General features: G+C 41.3%; 1 protein-coding gene across 1 annotated transcript in view; it reads right to left on the bottom strand.

The window, feature by feature from the left end:
• Window positions 1–220: 220 nt before the first annotated feature.
• NKAIN2 (sodium/potassium transporting ATPase interacting 2) overlaps window positions 221–17,461 on the bottom strand; it is a 558,604-nt gene continuing 541,363 nt past the window's right edge. The window contains exons 6-7 of the mRNA XM_069805165.1: window positions 8,715–8,796; window positions 221–3,313 (exon numbers count right to left, since the gene is read on the bottom strand). Of these exons, the coding sequence (XP_069661266.1) occupies window positions 3,304–3,313; window positions 8,715–8,796 (92 nt within the window). The 3' untranslated portion in view covers window positions 221–3,303. The remainder of the gene's footprint in view (window positions 3,314–8,714; window positions 8,797–17,461) is intronic.

Raw genomic sequence — 17,461 nt, 5'->3', positions numbered from 1 at the left:
TTTAGTGTCAGTGATAATGAAAATACCTGCTACCTCTGACAGAGTTAAAATGGTGTCATGACCTGGCAATTTCTATTCAGTGCTGTCACATCCGTGCGCTGCACAGATCGGGATTGTCATCATGTAAATGTAATAGGATTCTTTATCCTGCATTGTTGCTCAGCTGGGAACAGTAATTCTAAGTTTCTTGTAAGTTGTGAATAGCAGCAGGGGCCATGAATAGCTTGGAAACCTATATTTTTTCCATTTATTTTTTTTTAAATGCAAATTACACTAGTAAGTCAAAAAAATCACTTTTGTTAAAAATACATTCAGAATTAACAAATGCCAAAAAGAAAAGGAAAAAAAAAGACACATTTGGATTGTATCTCTTGCCTTCTGAATATTTAAGTTTATAACAAAAGCCCAGCCTAGAAAAATAACATTCTTTACTGGATTTTGAGGAGGATACAGCTGTACAAATCAAAAATGTCATCCAGATATTCTCACATTACTGTGCTCTAAACTGCTTCCAGAAGAGATCTGTCCACTAATCATTTAATTTAGTAGTCAACAGTCCTAATTTCTTTTTAATGGTGGTGCTTTAACTGCAACTTAAGCAGGGTTATGAATACCAACTTCATATAGGTGTGTATGTGTGTATATATATATGTATACTGTGTGTATGTGAGTGTGTGTATATCTACTCTATATGTAATATATGAATACGCATTTATAATGTAATCCTTAATAGTTAGATGTGCTTCCTATTTCCTAAGCACTTTACAAACATTAACAATTCAGACCTCACAAAAAACCTGCGAGGCACATGTTATTCCCATTTTGTAGATGGGAAGACTAAGACACACAGAAATTAAGGCCAAAATTTTCTCAATTAAAATCAGGCCTAAAAGCTACGTGTAGACACTTCATTAAATTGTCTGACTTCTAAAATTGCTAACTACCAGTAGCCGCGGTTCCATGGGAAATCACTGAAAGGTATGAAAAATTATCTTCTGAAAATTGGATTGCTGCTTAGGTGCCTAAGCTGGTTTCTTTTCACGTTAAAAAATGATTTTTATAGAAATGTGATTTTGATTAACTGGTATACAGGGAAAGCTAAAATACCCTGTTATGACATTTTCATTCCATTTAAACCTCTACATTGTGTTTAATACTATGCATCTGCTGTATTTAATCCTACATAAAAGTAAAAACTTTGCAAAGTTTTCAAGTTATGGGAAATTTCAGCCTGGCACTTGGAAGTTGCATGGTTTTCCAGGGGGTGAAAAGCAGCTCTACCCAGAATGAACTCAGAATTTTGGGTAACCAAGTCCAAAAATTTAAATTTGAGATCCAAATCAGCGATGAATGCTTTATGGGATCAGGCCTAGGGGACGTGCCTAATAGAGGCAGCAAATCCCTATCAGGATCTGGGGCCGGAGCCCTTGGCCCCGCGCATCGGATGCTTCCTGGGTTATGCAACCCCTGCCGATAGTTATTCCTATGTATTTTATATACATAGACATACACACACACACATACACTTACATATACATATATAGATAGATATAAAAAAATCTCACTGAATCAATGTACGTATAGTTCCTGAACACGTCCCATATCTTATTTTCACTGGTGAACGCCTGTTCCTCTGTCATTGTCCAGAGTTGTTCCTTGTGACGCTGTACATCCATGCAGACACGGCAAAGGGCGCTGGTTTGTACAGGGATGGATGAGTGGCGTGCGCGCACGGGCCGTGGGAGGAAAGGGAGTCACTCGGGGGGGGCGTCTCGAGCTTTTCCAAGTGCCAACCTTCCCTCTCGCCCTCAAAAGCTACGCGGTCACCTCAGGTGTGGTAGGTGCGTGCGTTTGCCTATGCAAGGTCTGAGCAAAGAAACAATGACAATCCAAGTTTCTGAAAAGCCTGAGCAAAATATTGGGTTTTTCCTAATGAAAGCCACCTAAGTGCCTGAAAAATACAGATCAGATGTAGAACAAAACATATGTTCCTAGGAGTTCAGAGTATTTCATATACACATTGACCTACTAGCAAAATTCCCAAAGGCATCTTGTTGCCAACTACGTAACAGCACAGTTTTTTTTTTTTTCAGCCACAATAATACAGGAAGATAAAATACACATTCTAACACACAACAGATCCCCCAAATATACCACAAAAAGGTCTCCAATATTTCTTCAACTCAACTAGTCCCTCCCCGCCCTCCCCAACTGAAACCAAAAAATAAAATATATGGATCCCTTATGGTGCAATTAGAAAAAAAAAGCTCACTTACAGAGAATTTTCAGTTGAAATTAGATATAAAAGAGTAAACATAGCTAGTACATATTCAGTTGGCCTTTGTTGATAGAAATCTGCAGATGTCTCTGTAGTTAGTAAAAGACATTTAGAGATAGCTATAAAAGCACCTACAGTGCGATAAATAAAAAGAGCGGGATTAAGAAGCACTGTTTCTGCTGCTTACTTCCAGTAGGTTCATTTATTAGTTTATGTTACCCCTTTCCCCACCCTGGCCCCCAAAAGGTCTCTCTTTTTTTTTTTTTTTTTTTTTTTTTTACCATTATAAACTGTTTGTTTCTTGACCACTGTGGAGCCTCAAAAGTAAAGCACTTCTCAGACAGCTGGCAGTTTTCTACTTGGTCGCTCTGGAGCCGTGGAGCAACAGAGCCTTATTCCCTGACATGAAAACAAAACAAAACCAAACAGAAGAAAACCACTGACTTAGAAATCGTTCAGAATTAACAGCAGCATGTTGAGCCTAAAGGACGTTACTTCAGAAAGCTTGCACGGAGTTTCTCTGATGTGCAACGCAGTTGGGTTAAGGCAAGTATGAACTGTACAGCCTTCAGGGCAAACAACGTGCTGTCTATTGACTTCTGCTGCAAGGTCATCCTGGTATTTTTAGGGTTGTGTTGACTAAGGGGACTCGACGGGGCCGGGAGTGCGGAGGGGGCTCCGAAAGCTCCGAATGGGCTGGGTCCATGTCTTAATCCAGATGGGTGACGCTGGCGGTGGCCAGGGTTAGGGAAGAGCCAGAAGATAGCACCGATGCCTCTGCTCTGGCCCTCTGGTGCTGGGAGGCAGGAGGTCCGAGGTGGGGTCTGGGGCATCTCCCTTAGTACCTGTTAGAAAGAAGGGCTGAAGGTGTCCGTTGTGTTCTTGTCTCACTGTTCAATCAGCTTTTATGTTATTATTTTTTTAGCACAAAACCTGGATTTTTTTTGCTGTTTGAAGAACCAGGAGGTCATCCTGAAGCAGTTTCTTTGACAGGTCCTCCAGCCCACCTTGAGTCGTCCCCATGTTTACTTTGACCTAGAAGAAAGACAGAAAAGGAGCGATACTTAGAATCCACCACGTACCTATCTGATCACTGCCCTGCTGCTCTGGTGCCCTTTTGCAAGAGAGTGCAAGCCACCAGCCAGTAACGGTTCAGCTACACACGAGATGAAGAGGACAGAAGGACAAAGTGTTTGCTCAGGTGATCGCTTGGCTCTCGTTGGGACATCGTCAGACAAGTCAGCACAGGTTTTCTAAGCCATTCTAGGCAGGAGTGATATTTAATTATAGTCTTAACTGTATATCCATGGGTCAACTGGAAGATGACCTGACCTATAATAAAACCATCAGAAATGTAGCTGTCTTTGTAAAAGCAAGAAGCGATGCAGCATGAGGACAGAAGGTGCCTGGGAAAGCCACCCGAAACTCACTCGCAAAGCAGGGTGCATGTGCGAGTGCCACAGCCCTGTACACCTGAACAGTGTTGTCCCAAGCCCGTGCTTTGTAACTCCAGCTTTTAGTCTAAAACAGACAAGATGTTGTTGGCTGCTAGACAAGGCTTAGCTGGTAGTTTCTTTTAATGAAATGTTGCCCATAATGCCTGAATCCCACAAACATGAGGAGAGATACTAAGGCAGCAGATTTGTACTGCGTGAACTTGCTGAGTGTCACGGCGGTTATAGTCCAGGGGCTGGTTTTTGTGTCTTGCTTATGTTTCATTTACACCTCAAGTGAATGGTAAAGTAGGTAGTACCTTCAGCATGTGCAGTTATCTAGACAAATACCTACAGCCTTAGACTAGGAGACCATGATCGGCATAATGCACATGTAAATACAACAGAGAGAAAAGATGGGACCAGGTACTAAGGCAAAGATGTTCACCTCTCCTACACTTCTCTGTCCCTGAGTTACTGACTCGAAATCCCTATGTAGTTGGTGGAAGGTAGGATCCCATTAGCCAGAAACTATAGTTAAGTGCTTTCTAGTGAAAAGCAATGCTTACCAATAGTCTTGTGTAGCAGAATACACAGAAGTGCGCCTGTATGTAATATATATACACACACACATATATATAAAGCAGTCTGTATGCATATAGGTCTGTTTGTTTCTATGCACACATAGTATGCGTGTGTGTGTATATATATATGTATGATGCAAAGAGTCTCAGGCTTCACGGCATACAAGGAAAGCAAGCTTCACTTCAGGGCTGAACTGCTTTTGAGCAATTTCTCCAGTGCATTAGGCATCAGCATCAGACATGCATGCTTTTTTTTTGCTTCACTTCTTCTTTTCTTGAGCAAACAAGTTTACTGTGAAAAACGTAAAGAAAAATCTCTCTCCCCTCCCTCCTTCCTACTGTTTTTAGAGCAGTGATCATGCAGTGCAGTCTTGTTCCACAACTATAACTGTGTTTTTTCATGTGCAGCAGAACCAGTGCCATGAAGTGTTTAGTCACCTTCCTCGGTTACCTCCCAAGAGCAGAATTTTCTCTTGACAATTGATTTCCACCATCTTATTGTGTTCTTGTCCCATGGTCTGGAAATGAGCATTGGCATCTCCCGCACAGAATGCCAGGAAGCTGCTTTTTAGTACATCAGCGGTGGCCGCACTGCAAAGAGGTACACGAGCACGGGTTCTGTCCCGTTCTGTTTAAAAAGCGTATTCGTTTTGAAAGGACTGTCTAGGCTTCTTGGCTTGTACAGCATAGAGCACACTGTTGGCACTTAAATAATAATAAAAAAAAAGCCATTTATAACACATAGAGAAACATCATGATAAGAATTCTCCCCCTAAACCCCAGTGTTTTATTTAAAACATAATTTTAAATTGAATATATTTTTCCTTTTAAAAAGTAAGCTGATTTAAGTTAAATGTGAAATTGGGAGAGTTGTGATTGGAATTCAAAGCCTAAAATATCGAGAAAAGAAACAAAGTGAACTTGCATCTAATAATTCTAGACTATTTAAGGAAGCAGTAGCCAGAGATAGTCCCCTCACTTCACTATCTGTACAGATAATGTTTCTTTTTCATAAATCAGGATTTTTTTTTTCCTTAAGTATCCTGTTCATTTATGGTAGTTTTGCATAACTGATGAAATTCCACACAAATGTACTGTATGTTTTTAAACTGAATTGGAATGTTCTTATAAGTAGATCTTGCCTGATATCACAAATAAAAAGTAATAGTTCTTTAGATAAAAAAAGCCCAGACACAATAGAAATATAAACATGAGGAGCCTGAATAAATCAATATAATTATTTAATTGCACATATAAGTTTGTATAGGTTCAGTATAACCTCCAAATTAACAAAATGAAGTGCTAACTTTAGCACACAGGAGGAAACTAGTTACAAAACAGTGTGTCTTAACAGTTAGCAATTACTAAACCCATCATTCCTTCAGGATAATAATTAAATTGTGCATGTATAAAACAGTTAAAATTGATTTAAATCACTTGGATGTAAATCTGTCTGGCTTGAATTGAAATAAAGGTTTGTGTTGATGGAATTCTGTCATTGCAATCCACTAAATCAATTCATGTCAGCAAGCAGTACATAGGCGATGACTGAGACCCACCACACAACTCTGTATGTCTTTAAGATTTGTACTATTTCTGTATATGAATCGATCTGGTAAATATATGGGAGGGAGGTTCTCTGTGCTTATTGCTGCAATACGTGTTGAAATTTGCATTTTGGCTGAATCTGTACAACCATTAGAAGCTGATACTGTTTTGGTAAGCTCTTCAAAGCTGAGCCCATATGTTCTTCTTCGCTTTTGTAGCATGCCTAGCACACCTATAGGTACTACCACACCACAGACAACAAAAAGAGGTGTTATTGTGCCTTTGGATGTAGTTAGTAACCAGATGATTTAAAGGCAACTGTCTTCTACTTCTCTCATAAACGTAGAGCTCCACATGAGTTGCAGCCAGGGTGAGCCTGAACAGTAGAGGATGCAGAGGTGGCAATAAGCTATCTTTATATTTTCTTGATCTTTTCAGGAATTAGACAGGATGATGCTTATTATGTCTTCCACTGCCTATGGATTCAAAGACATTCTGTAGCCATTGATGAAGCTGTGGAAGTAGTTATATGGATACAGCTGTATGGATATGTATGGGTATAGCTGCATCCTGGATGGATGTGATTACACCTTGGAGAGTGGTGAGAGTATGGCAATGACCTCCATAAAGCAGAAGGTCTGCTCTATTCCATCCCATCCCATCCCATCCCATCCTCTGCCTTTCTATGTTAAATGATTCTTACCTTTTAGTCATTCCCTAGAGATGCTGAGCATTGTAAAGTGCAGGTGACTTTGGCCAGAGAGTAATGCAAAGTCCTGTTTGGTTTTTTTTTTTTTTTTTCCTCTTTGAATACTATGGAGGCTGACACTGATGTTCTTTGGTGAACAAGTTCCCTAGGGAACCAAGCCCTTCCTCCCAACAAATAAAGCTTTAAAACATCAAGTATGGCCTACTGTTATCGCATCAGTGTGTTTTGATTTCCAGTAGCAGTATTGCTGTAAATAGTGCTACAAGCAGATCAAACCATGGCTTGATTAATTTGACATTCGAATTTGTCACTCCACTACTTAATGGTCTGCCTACATTTAGAGAGCAACTACAGTGTCAATACATATGCATGTGTTCCTGGTGCGCCTCAGCTGTAAATAACAGAAAAGTATTACTAAATGCTGTAAAAGCCTCTTCAGGACAGACTATAGCAATTCTAGAGAACCTTGTCAAATACTATACAGTCAGAGGGAAACATGAAGTGTCTTTGTTTGACTGTGGCTGGGACATGGCAATACTTTTGCGGGTTGATTGGACAAAATGTCAGCTCACATACTGATTTCTGTCTCTCAGTTAAGACGGCAAAACCACCTATACTCCAGTGAAAATAAAGCATTGAAATAAGGCGGAACACAGTTTACATGGATTAATCATCTCTCTCTTCGTCTCAGCTACAAGCTTAAAAATATTGCCTTCTTTTTTTCCACAGGTCTAGCTTTCTTTCCAGTCAGTATGAAGATGCTCAGTAAATGCAATCTGGTCTTCTGGAAGAAACACTGAGAGCATAAAGCGAATGGGATAATATCTCAGCTAGAGGGCTCCATATGTTGATGACAAGGTATGGTATACTGAGAAAGAAATAGGATTAGAATTGTTCTAAGTACCTATGAGCCACACATAATACTAGGAAGGAAATAACATTTTCTAAATGCACAGCACTGTGCCAAAAGTGCAGGTGAAAAATCTTTACTTGAGCACAGACAGATGGGAAGCTGAAGTTAAGATGGCATTGGAGATATGCACTATTGTAATTTGAGATTATTAAAAAGCTCCTAGCAAGGCTCCCAAAGGGCCCAATCCTAAGCACTACCGCAGAATTGATTGTACCACTGATAAAGGAGTAAATGCCGGTTCCATGCAAAAATCCACTAATCCATTAGCAGGCTTGCTTCCACTAATCAGAAGAAATGAAATTACATTCAAGGGTGAATGGAAGTGTATGTTGGGATGGATATTGTTTGCCCGTATTTAGTTCTTTTCCTCAAAAGAGATGCTCAGAAAAGAAGCAAAGGGAAAAAGTAAATGTTGTTGCCTCTTTATGAGCTGTTCTCTGCTGTGCTTTTACTGTGTGGCCCAGTGATGATGAATAAAAAACATTTCAGAAGGCTGCAGCAGTGAGGTAAGATTTATCTGGGCAGTCAGGACTGTTCTGAATTGCAGTTGGCATCCGTACAAGAAATATTTGGAGATGATTATTCCTGGACTGGTCTATGGTTGGGTGTTAGCTCTAGTGTGAATGTACTCCAGTTGTGTGTATGTGCTGAGATTTGATTACCCATTTAATCCCCAAATATAACAGGCTGCACTTCTAGGCAATGGATGGAGTTGTCACTCACTGGCTAGGTAAAATACTGTCTTCTATTCAAACTGGCTTTAAAAGCCATATGTTGTTACATTTGTTTTGGTTTTATTTTTAAATGTGGAGACTGGAAATGAGGTACAGGGGTGCCTTGGTGAACAGATGCGCCAGTAAGACAAATGTTAAATGCATCCACTAAATTAGCAAGTTGCTGAGCTTTTGATAAACCTTAATAAAACCCACTTTTCTGCAGCCAAGTTTCGTTAGATCTTGACTAGTTTTTACTACACCAAATTCTCACTGCCTCTGAGTGGAACCTGCTTGAATGAAAACGGGGGAAAATCAGGTGAGAGCTGGGTGTTATTTCAACAACTGTGACACATTACATCCTGCCCTAAAAAATCATTATAATTCAACAGAAGAGTTTAAGTGTAGCTTGAATTCGGTCTATCAAAAAAGGCTTCTGCCTTTTCTGAATTTTTAAGTCACGTCATCTTTCAGCTTAATGATCCTTTAATATCAGCCTGCCACTCTGCAGAATATGTCAGAAGTTAAGTACTTACATATACATGGGCTGTAGCTGTAAATGAGATGTCTTCTGTGGACCTTGATAGCCGTAAGAGTCAAATCCACCTATGAAATCAACTGAAAGGGGAAAAATTGCTTTCATTAGCAACATCTTTTCAGAAGTGATAGGCACTATCATTCAAGAACCAGCCAGCACACAGATTATTTTTGACAGGCCCCCTAATAATCTGTTAAAATTAGACCAGCTAATTGTGGAGATGCAGAAAAAAGGATAAAAAAATATAGAGAAAGGCAAAGTCCCTTTTTAAAATTTTAAAATAAAATTAATTTTAAAATCACAGAAAGACAACGAGGGCTTTATAACAGCCATCTGTCTATCTGAAATAGCCACACATCCCTCTTTTTCAAGTAGACCACCTCACTGGAGTACAAAACAACATGCTATTCAGATATTACAAATGCTGAAACCCATTTATTTATTGGCATGAATGCATCGCTTCTGACTGTGATTACTGTGTCTGGCTTGCTGTCATACTGCGGTTCAGTGATGTAGAGGAGAGAGCACATTGATCCGACTCTGTCTGAGAGACAGAAGTTTCTCTGATTCCCTGCTTTGACATTTGGGTTGAAATGCACAAACAGAGGGTTAGAACAATTCACCTGAGCTTCTGAGATGAGGCTTCACAGATCTAAGGAAACCAGCATTTCTCTCAAGGCACTGGAGGTCTGCAGGAACGTTGTAGGGTGGGAGTTATTTATTAATTCACGCCATTGCCAGTTCCCAATGGTCTTCTCATGTTTATTTTAAACAATTTCCAGGGCAATTCAACCTCATCTGAGCCTGAGACCCCTGTTTCTCTGCTATAACACTTTCTTTACACAGGGAAAAGCGCACCCTTTGCTTCCTTTGCACCAGGAGACCCACCTATTGGCTTTTGGGGGTTATTTGTGGGCAGCTCTCATCCCTGAAATATCTTACATAGCAGATGTGAATTTGACTCTACTTTGACAGAAAAGGGCCAAGGAGTTCGGGTATGGAAGTGCATATTTCACAGGTCTGGGCACAGCTACTGACAGACTGGCTCTGTGTACATTATAAGTAAAAAAAGAGAAAAGCTTCTTTGATAGAGGATAGCTTCTCACAGATCTAAAATGCAGTAACGTTCACAGAAAAATCACATGTAAATTTATAACCCTTGGTTTGAGAACTTTGACAGTGGTCTGAGTCCTTAAAACTTGCATTTATGAGGTTATTTTATACTAAGATACCCCTCAATGTGTGCCACACTCAGCCATACTTATCAACGCAGTCACACGCATTCCAGACATGTTACAAAATCAAATTCTTGTACCCCTCTGTCCACCATTCACTTTGCAAACCAAGAGCTACCCACCAAAACACTAGACTGGACCAGTACGGTATGTCTCCATTGCACACACAGACATGTTGAAACTCTCATCCACCTTCTTCCCTGGCAAGAATGGTCCCTGCAGAAATAATTTAGCTGATTCTGTGCTCTGTGGCAACATTACGTATACTCTTATCCCAGAATGATGTTTCACTAAATTAATCCCTGACATCTCTAATGAAGGAGGTTCTATAGTCTGTGTTGCCCTTCCCCGCACCTAACTTCCTAATGTCTATTTTAAAAGTAATTTCCTGCAAATTAACTACTTTTCTACATTTTGGCCTTTTCTCCCTGTGGATATGAAGACAAATGAGCCTTTTTTTTTCTTTTATAACTACTTCTAAGCATTCTCATAAAGTATTTTCATGCTATCCGTCTTTTCCAGATTTAAGCATACCTAGTTCTTTCAAATTTTTCTCATGGCCCATGTTCTCCAAGCCTCTAAATTTCCAAGCCTGAAGATCCTTCTTTAATCTGCTTATGTTTTTCTTACAGTGGGGTGCACAAATCAGGTCTAACTGGAACAACTGCCAGGTAGGTCTTCTGTATGTTACCTGGAATAACATGGTGGGGTTTTTGTTTTTGTTTGTTCATTTTCATTTTCTTTTTTCAACAGCATCATATGAATGCTTAATAGCAAGATCTTTATTTTTATGTTTTGACATTAACTGTAGTCTAGCCAAGTAGTCCATATTTTATCTGAAGACACTTGATTGATTCTTCCCCATAGGAGTTCTTTTGCACTTGTCTGTATTGAATTTCATCTTCTTGATTTCAAGCCACTTCTCAAGATCATTTTGACTTCTAATCCTATCTTCAGAACTGCTCTTACCCCTCCCAGTCTGGTTTCATCTGAAATTTTTACAAATGTTCTCTCCTCTATCATCCTTGCTGTTAACAAAAATAATGAAGAGAATTATTTCCCTAGCTGAGGTCCCAGTGTGATCCCATCTGAAATGTCATCCCAGCTGGTTGATAACTAAATTGCAAATAGACTTTTAAACAATTCTGCACACAACCTATGATGACTGCATCTGGACAGTGCTTCCCTGGCCTGCTTACAAACCTTTCATAGGGTCAAATTCTTGCTAAAATCAAGATAAACGCCATTTGTTGCTTCCTACTTACTGTCTGTAACCATCAGAATAACTTCATTACCATGTGATCATGTCTTTGGAAATTTATAGGCACAGAATGAAGAATTCACTATAGGAATATTGTTGAGTGAAGTGCTAGGCTGGGAGGAAAAAACCCCCCTCTTATTCAAATACGAAGGTTGCAGCAAAAAGAATGGACATGTCTTTGCTGTGGCTATGGTTTGTTGTTCTCCTGCCCAGTTTTCCTTTTTTCTCACTCTTGACCTCACAGAACACAAGTCAGAAAATACCTGTATTGGACTGAGTCTCTCACTGGTGTCAACACATGTAATTTTACAAATGTTGCCTACATGAGTTTGTCCGGCTTTGCATTTCTTTTGTACTTCCCAAGACCCTTCAAGCAACTGGTAAACCGTTATTAGAAGGCTGCAGGCATAGATACTCTGTTTTGCAGTCGTGGGGCAAAAGGTCTTAAGGGTGATTTTTAAGGTTGTTTTCGGAAAGCTAAACCAATGTGTTAAGAAAAAGATTTCTTTCAGTAAAATGACTTTGTGTGGGCATGAAAGAAAGGTGCATGGCAAATATCTCTGCGTGCATTGTGTCTTTGCCGTGTTGCACAGAGTAAACACAGTGTTAACAAGCCAGATAGATTGTCAAGTGACAAACAAGGCAAGCTTGTAGAGACATTTCTGTGTTCAACTGACAGTGGAAGTTCCCATGTGTGTAACCAAATGATGGTAGGGCACAGAGTTCTGCTGTGACCTTGTTGTACGCATACAACGGCTTCTTACATGCAACAACAAACTTTGCAAGGTGGGTGAAGGTAGGTAATAGAAAGTGGACACAATACAAAAGGATTTCAGTAATTTCTTTGTAGCAAGGTTCCTTGATGGCAGCAGTTTCTCAGCACTGCAAAGCCTGCGGTGTCCAGACCATGCTAAAAGCTCCCCGTGGACTCTGAGCTAGTTTCTTAAAGCATGCAAAATGCTGCCCTTTCTGCAGGCATTTTATGCTGGCTGTGCCTGAAAGGTCACTAAAAGTGTCGTACGACTGATACATTCCTGGCAGCAGTAACATGAGATGAATAAAACAAGGCTCATTAGCTGAATCGCTACAGAGGCTTCCATCCTTAACCTCATCCATCAAACACATTTTTGACTATTCTATTTTACATTCATCTTACATGTCACTGTTATCAGAAGTGGCTCTTTTGTCATGTTTTGCTTTAGTAAAAACACACGTGCATGTACAAACAAACACAGAATCCCGTTCTTTTGAAATATTGGGTGCTGAGATGCTTATTTTCCTACCTGGACTTGAATAGGATAATAGCAGTACTATTTATCTGTAAAATGTTTTATAAGAAATTCAGCCTGAGTGTTTTCTTCCTTTGCCGGTGTTAAGGGGCTTGTCAGGCATATGACTGTAGTTACAACTGTAACACAGACAGGACACTTGGCTCAAAATAGGGACATATTTTCTATTACTAGGCACCCAAGGGATGTGAAATTTCAGCCTCTGCTCACAGTCCCAGTCTCCACTGTCTCCAGTGCATGTCAGGACAGGATGAGAGGCATAAATGGGTTTCTCATTTTTCATTTCTGGAAGTTTGTGGTGTATAGAGGGACCATTAAACCGGGATGCACAAAAAAGACCCCATTAGCATGGATGTGCATATGGGAGAAGGGACTTTCTAGCGAGTTTGCAGTGAGAAACACTGAAGCTGATGAAATCAACAGATGGACAAAGAGAAAGGAAACAGTGAGGAATAAAAGTAGTAGCAACTTCCTATAGAAAGCAAAAGGAAAGGTATTGAATAGAAACCAGAAGACTAGACACTATTCTACTTACAGAAATTTCCTCTGTAAGATATAAATACAGAAGCACGAAGATTCAGGTCCTCAGCTAATATATATATTTATAGCTTCACTGAAGCAATCATAACTTACATTAGCTTAGGATCTGACCCAAAGAGTCATTTAGGGCACATGTGTGTAGAAACATGACTGACACTGTGGCTTTCCTTGCATTTTAGTAGGCATGCAAAAATCAATGCAGACTAGATAAAAAAGGATATAGAGTTTAGGAATGGGGAAGGGGATGAGTGGCTTTATCTGCAAAGAAAAGGAAAGGGAAATGTTGGGAAACAGCCATGTAATTGGCCAACCTGTGACCTGCAGTATGAATGACTTCTTGACTCCTTTCAAACCCTCTCCTTGCTTTGTTCCTTTGCTACTATTGTTTGTTTTGTTGATTATCTCATCCCTACCCTTGATGCACGAGACCCTGCCTCTCCCAGTGGTGAATCTACTGCCAGGACTCAACCCTGCCTTCACCACCACATCTGCTTCCTGCCTGGGGCTCCTTCTTTAAAAGTGAAAGTGTCTTTAGTAGTAATTCTATAATAAGGGTGACTTGTCTCACTGATTCCTCTCTCCTCCTTCACTTTGTCCATGTCCCTGATGAAGTAGCTTGGCTCCTCCAGCTTCATTAGCTCCATCCGACACCCCCATCACCTCCCCATCCCCTTCTCTCCTCCCATCTCCACTTCTTTCTCAACACACCATCTTTCCCAGTTCTTGTACGAGCAAACTGACAAAGTAGTCCCCCTTTCCTCAGTTTGCCAGCCTTTTTCACTCCTCTTACCATTCATTTCCCTTTCTCTCTTACTACAGTTACAAGAATTTTGTTCCATAAAACTTCAGCTTGTCCCAGTGACAGACTCTTTCTCTTGACCTCTTTTTTTTTTTTGCATTTGCCTCCCAATATGAATATATGTAAATTCCCTTCATAAAAAAAATCAATCCCACCCTTATCCCTGCTTGTTCCACTCCCTCTCTCTCTCTCTGTGTCTCTCTCTTGATGGTTCCAAACAATTTATGGAGCTGTTTTCCTCTATTTCTGTAGAAGATTTTCTCCCACCTTGTGTTCTGTCCCTTGCACGCAGCTGGAACCGCAGTCAGATCACCTCTTCCTATCCAAATTTGGGTACTGCTAACCCAGCGCACACAGTCCTCTCCATGGGGTCATCCAGCCACCTTTTGCACAGCTGCTGCTCTCTTCTTCCTGAAACCTTTGCCTCACTGGCCTCCGCCGTCCCCTCTGCAGGTGCTCACCTTCCTCCTCTCATCCCTCATCTCCTTTCTCCTCCAGCATGCTGCCAGAGACCCAAAAGCAGTAACCTCTGCCTTTTATTTTTCTCCACCTCCTGTAAACTGGCTAGTCGGACTCACAAATGCAAATTCTGCTGTCGTCGGCTCTCTCAGGTGTCACGGGGTACCTGGCTCGTGCTCACTCTGCTAATCTATACAAACTGAAATCTCAGCTTCTCTCTGTGATATTTACCCATGGATAATTAAACATCAGTTCCAGTTCAGCATGGCTAAAACCAGAACTCTTTGCCGCTCCTCCCTAACCTTCTCTGCTACCTCTCGTAGTGAACGATGGCACTTGTATCCTCAAGTCTGCTGGTCACTTGAGGATGTAAGTTAGATGTCAACTTTGGTTTGGGCTGTGCACCATTTAATTTCCAAAGATTATTTTTGCATATCAAAGAGGGAGACTTTCCTATCTGTTGACACACCTATAACATTTACTCAGGGCTCTCAGTGTCAAACACCACAATTGTTCCTTTTTTTTTTGAACTCACCAATGTGGAGTTAAGGAGGCAAAAGCTGTAGGACTCATCTTTTTGGCTAGGTTACTCTTGTCTGCATCCTGCTGCTGATTAATCTTCTATATTACATCGAGTAGAAGCTAAATCTTTTTACATTCAAAGCCTTTTGTAGAGACTTCACATCAATCTTTCCTCCTTCCAGTTCCAAAAGCCAAATTCTGCTCCCATGCTGCCAGCTTGACCTCCATACTTGTAAAATTTCCAAACACTTTCTCTCCTTGTGAGAATGTCTTCACAAACAGTTCTCTCATTATTTTCCCTAAAATTCTTCTTTGCTCTGTTGGCAATAATTAGCTCACCAATGCCCTTATATTCCTGTCTACCACAGTGAATAATCTTTGCTCATAATTTCTTTGCACTCACGTTCTGGCTGTACCCACCAGTTGCCTGTTGTCTAATACATAGATTGCAAGCTCCAAGAAACAAGGGTGGCATTCACGTTCGTACAGTGCTTGGCATCGTGGTAGTTCTTAAATATATTCATTAATCACAAGCACTAAAATAATATTAAAAATTTACAATTACCCATGATAAAGATGGTAGCAATTTAAAAGTGCTAACGACGAGGGAAGCGTATATGCATGGGCACATGGATGCTTCTTGCGCATGCATGTCATGACTAAACATATTTCCTGCGTGGTATAGTAGAGAGAGAACATGTGATGTACACGTGCTACATCTGACATGTGAGCTCTAAAATTCAGGTAATTGGTAATAAATTGGCTCTGGAGGCCAAAGACTTGGCCCTCTGGACTCAGGCCTCAGGAGTGCCATTATTAAGCTTCATCAGCATAGCGAGGCACTCCGCTGCACGCATAGCTGGGAGGGAGGAGAGATGGCAAACCAACTACAGCAATAACATCACTGAAGGCACTGTTGGTGCAGACGTGAGGATGTGAGGCAAGAGCAAGCTGTGCACAAATGCTGGTAGCTAAAAACTGGCCAAACTGAGAAAAAATGGAGGGGAGTGAAATTAGGCTTGGTTTTAATAACTTTGGAAATGACATATGGGAAAAAATATATAAGAACATATGGGGACACCCTTGCTCCTGCAGCTTTGCCAGTATCCCGCTACCCGCCTCGCTGTTTGGTGAAGATGCTTCCAAACACTTTTGTGCTGCTGCCTTTTTATGCTGTGAGCATGGCCCGGTGGCTGTTCCACAATTTAGCGCACAGAAGGAGGTTTGCTTGAATACCATCTCAATAAAGTTTGTTTACAATGGTAATCAAACATTATTGGTCTTTGTGCTGACTGCACAGTGATTTAGACTCACAAAACGGGATAGAGCCAAACACGGGGAAAGCAGGGGGAGGGAGGGCACCTGCCAATACGTGAGGCTGTGCCCTTCCTGCAGGCACAGGAGGGTTCAGAAATGATGTAAGGACTTGGACACTCTGTCCAGTTCTTGCGGTGCAATGAACTGCATTTCTGCCAAATGGCCACTAATGGCCCATGAGTGGTCTTACCTCACCCATTTGCAAGGTGAAACTAAAACCTCAGATTTTTAAACCGTAACCTCATGGCACTTCTGAGCCCCACGATGGCCACAGGAGGAGCAAAGGGAAACCCCTACACAAATTTCAGTGGAATTTCTCAGCTCAGATGCTGCCCCACTGCCACTATTTCCATGCTGTTTACTTTTATAATAGTAAAAATTATTCCATCGTTTTTTGCTTCAGAGGAACTTTTCCTCCAGCTTCTTCCCCTCTTATCATGTTTCTTGTAGGATAAAGGCCTCCAGCATCTTCTTCTGTCTCTGTTGCAGCTGATCTCCTGGCTAATTCTTTGATCAGCCCTTCTGAGACAAGATGTAGGACTGGGGAGGTACGTGGGTTTGTGAAACCTGGTAAGCACCACCCGGTGTCACTACCCTTACGGGGGTAGTGACAGGGATCTCAGCCTGTTACTCCCTATAATTAGGACCAAGCAGGGATGCAGATATTGCATTCAAGGTGAGCCCAGCTCATGGTTGTACCCAGCAGAAAAGACCAAGATGAATGGTGTTGAGGGTCCAGAAGTCAGAGAAGCCAAAATGTGTCTCAGTCTCCAGGTGAAGAAGGGGTCTGCTCAGTAGTAGAGTCTCTGGGTAGGACGCAAGGAAGACCATGCTCTGGAGCAATGCGTCAGCAAGGCAGGGCTGGCCAAGAGCAGGAATCACGTCAAGGAGGTGGGAACCAAGGTCATGGCTGAGCAGAAAGCAGCCAGGATGAAAGCAGCCAGGAGTAAGCAAGCAAGGGCTGGGAGACTTCTGGAGCTGAAGGCAGAAACAGGGACCAGGGACAGGGCAGGCAAGAACGAGAGGCAAAGGCCAGGAGAAAAGGGCTGGGGCGTAGCTGCAGCAATGAGAAATACTGGACTGAAATGGTCAGCGCTGCCTTTTATATCTGATAAATGCAGCAAGTCACCTGTCAAGCTTATAGACCTGGAAATAGGGTTGCCGTCAGGGAGGGAGGCTGCCGCTTGATCCCTGCAAAGATTTGCAAGGCTTGTCCAAACTCGCAGTGGGGTTTGTCCAGCGCTCAGTAAAGACTCTGTAAAAGACCTCCACTCAGCTATGAGAACATTAATAGTCTGAAGAATATATTATTTTTCTAAACTG

Source organism: Haliaeetus albicilla, chromosome 17 (genome assembly GCF_947461875.1).
Source record: "Haliaeetus albicilla chromosome 17, bHalAlb1.1, whole genome shotgun sequence".
In the NCBI taxonomy this organism is placed as follows: domain Eukaryota; kingdom Metazoa; phylum Chordata; class Aves; order Accipitriformes; family Accipitridae; genus Haliaeetus; species Haliaeetus albicilla.
The sequence above is the reverse complement of the archived record's forward strand: the minus strand, read 5'-3'. Positions and strand labels throughout refer to the sequence as shown.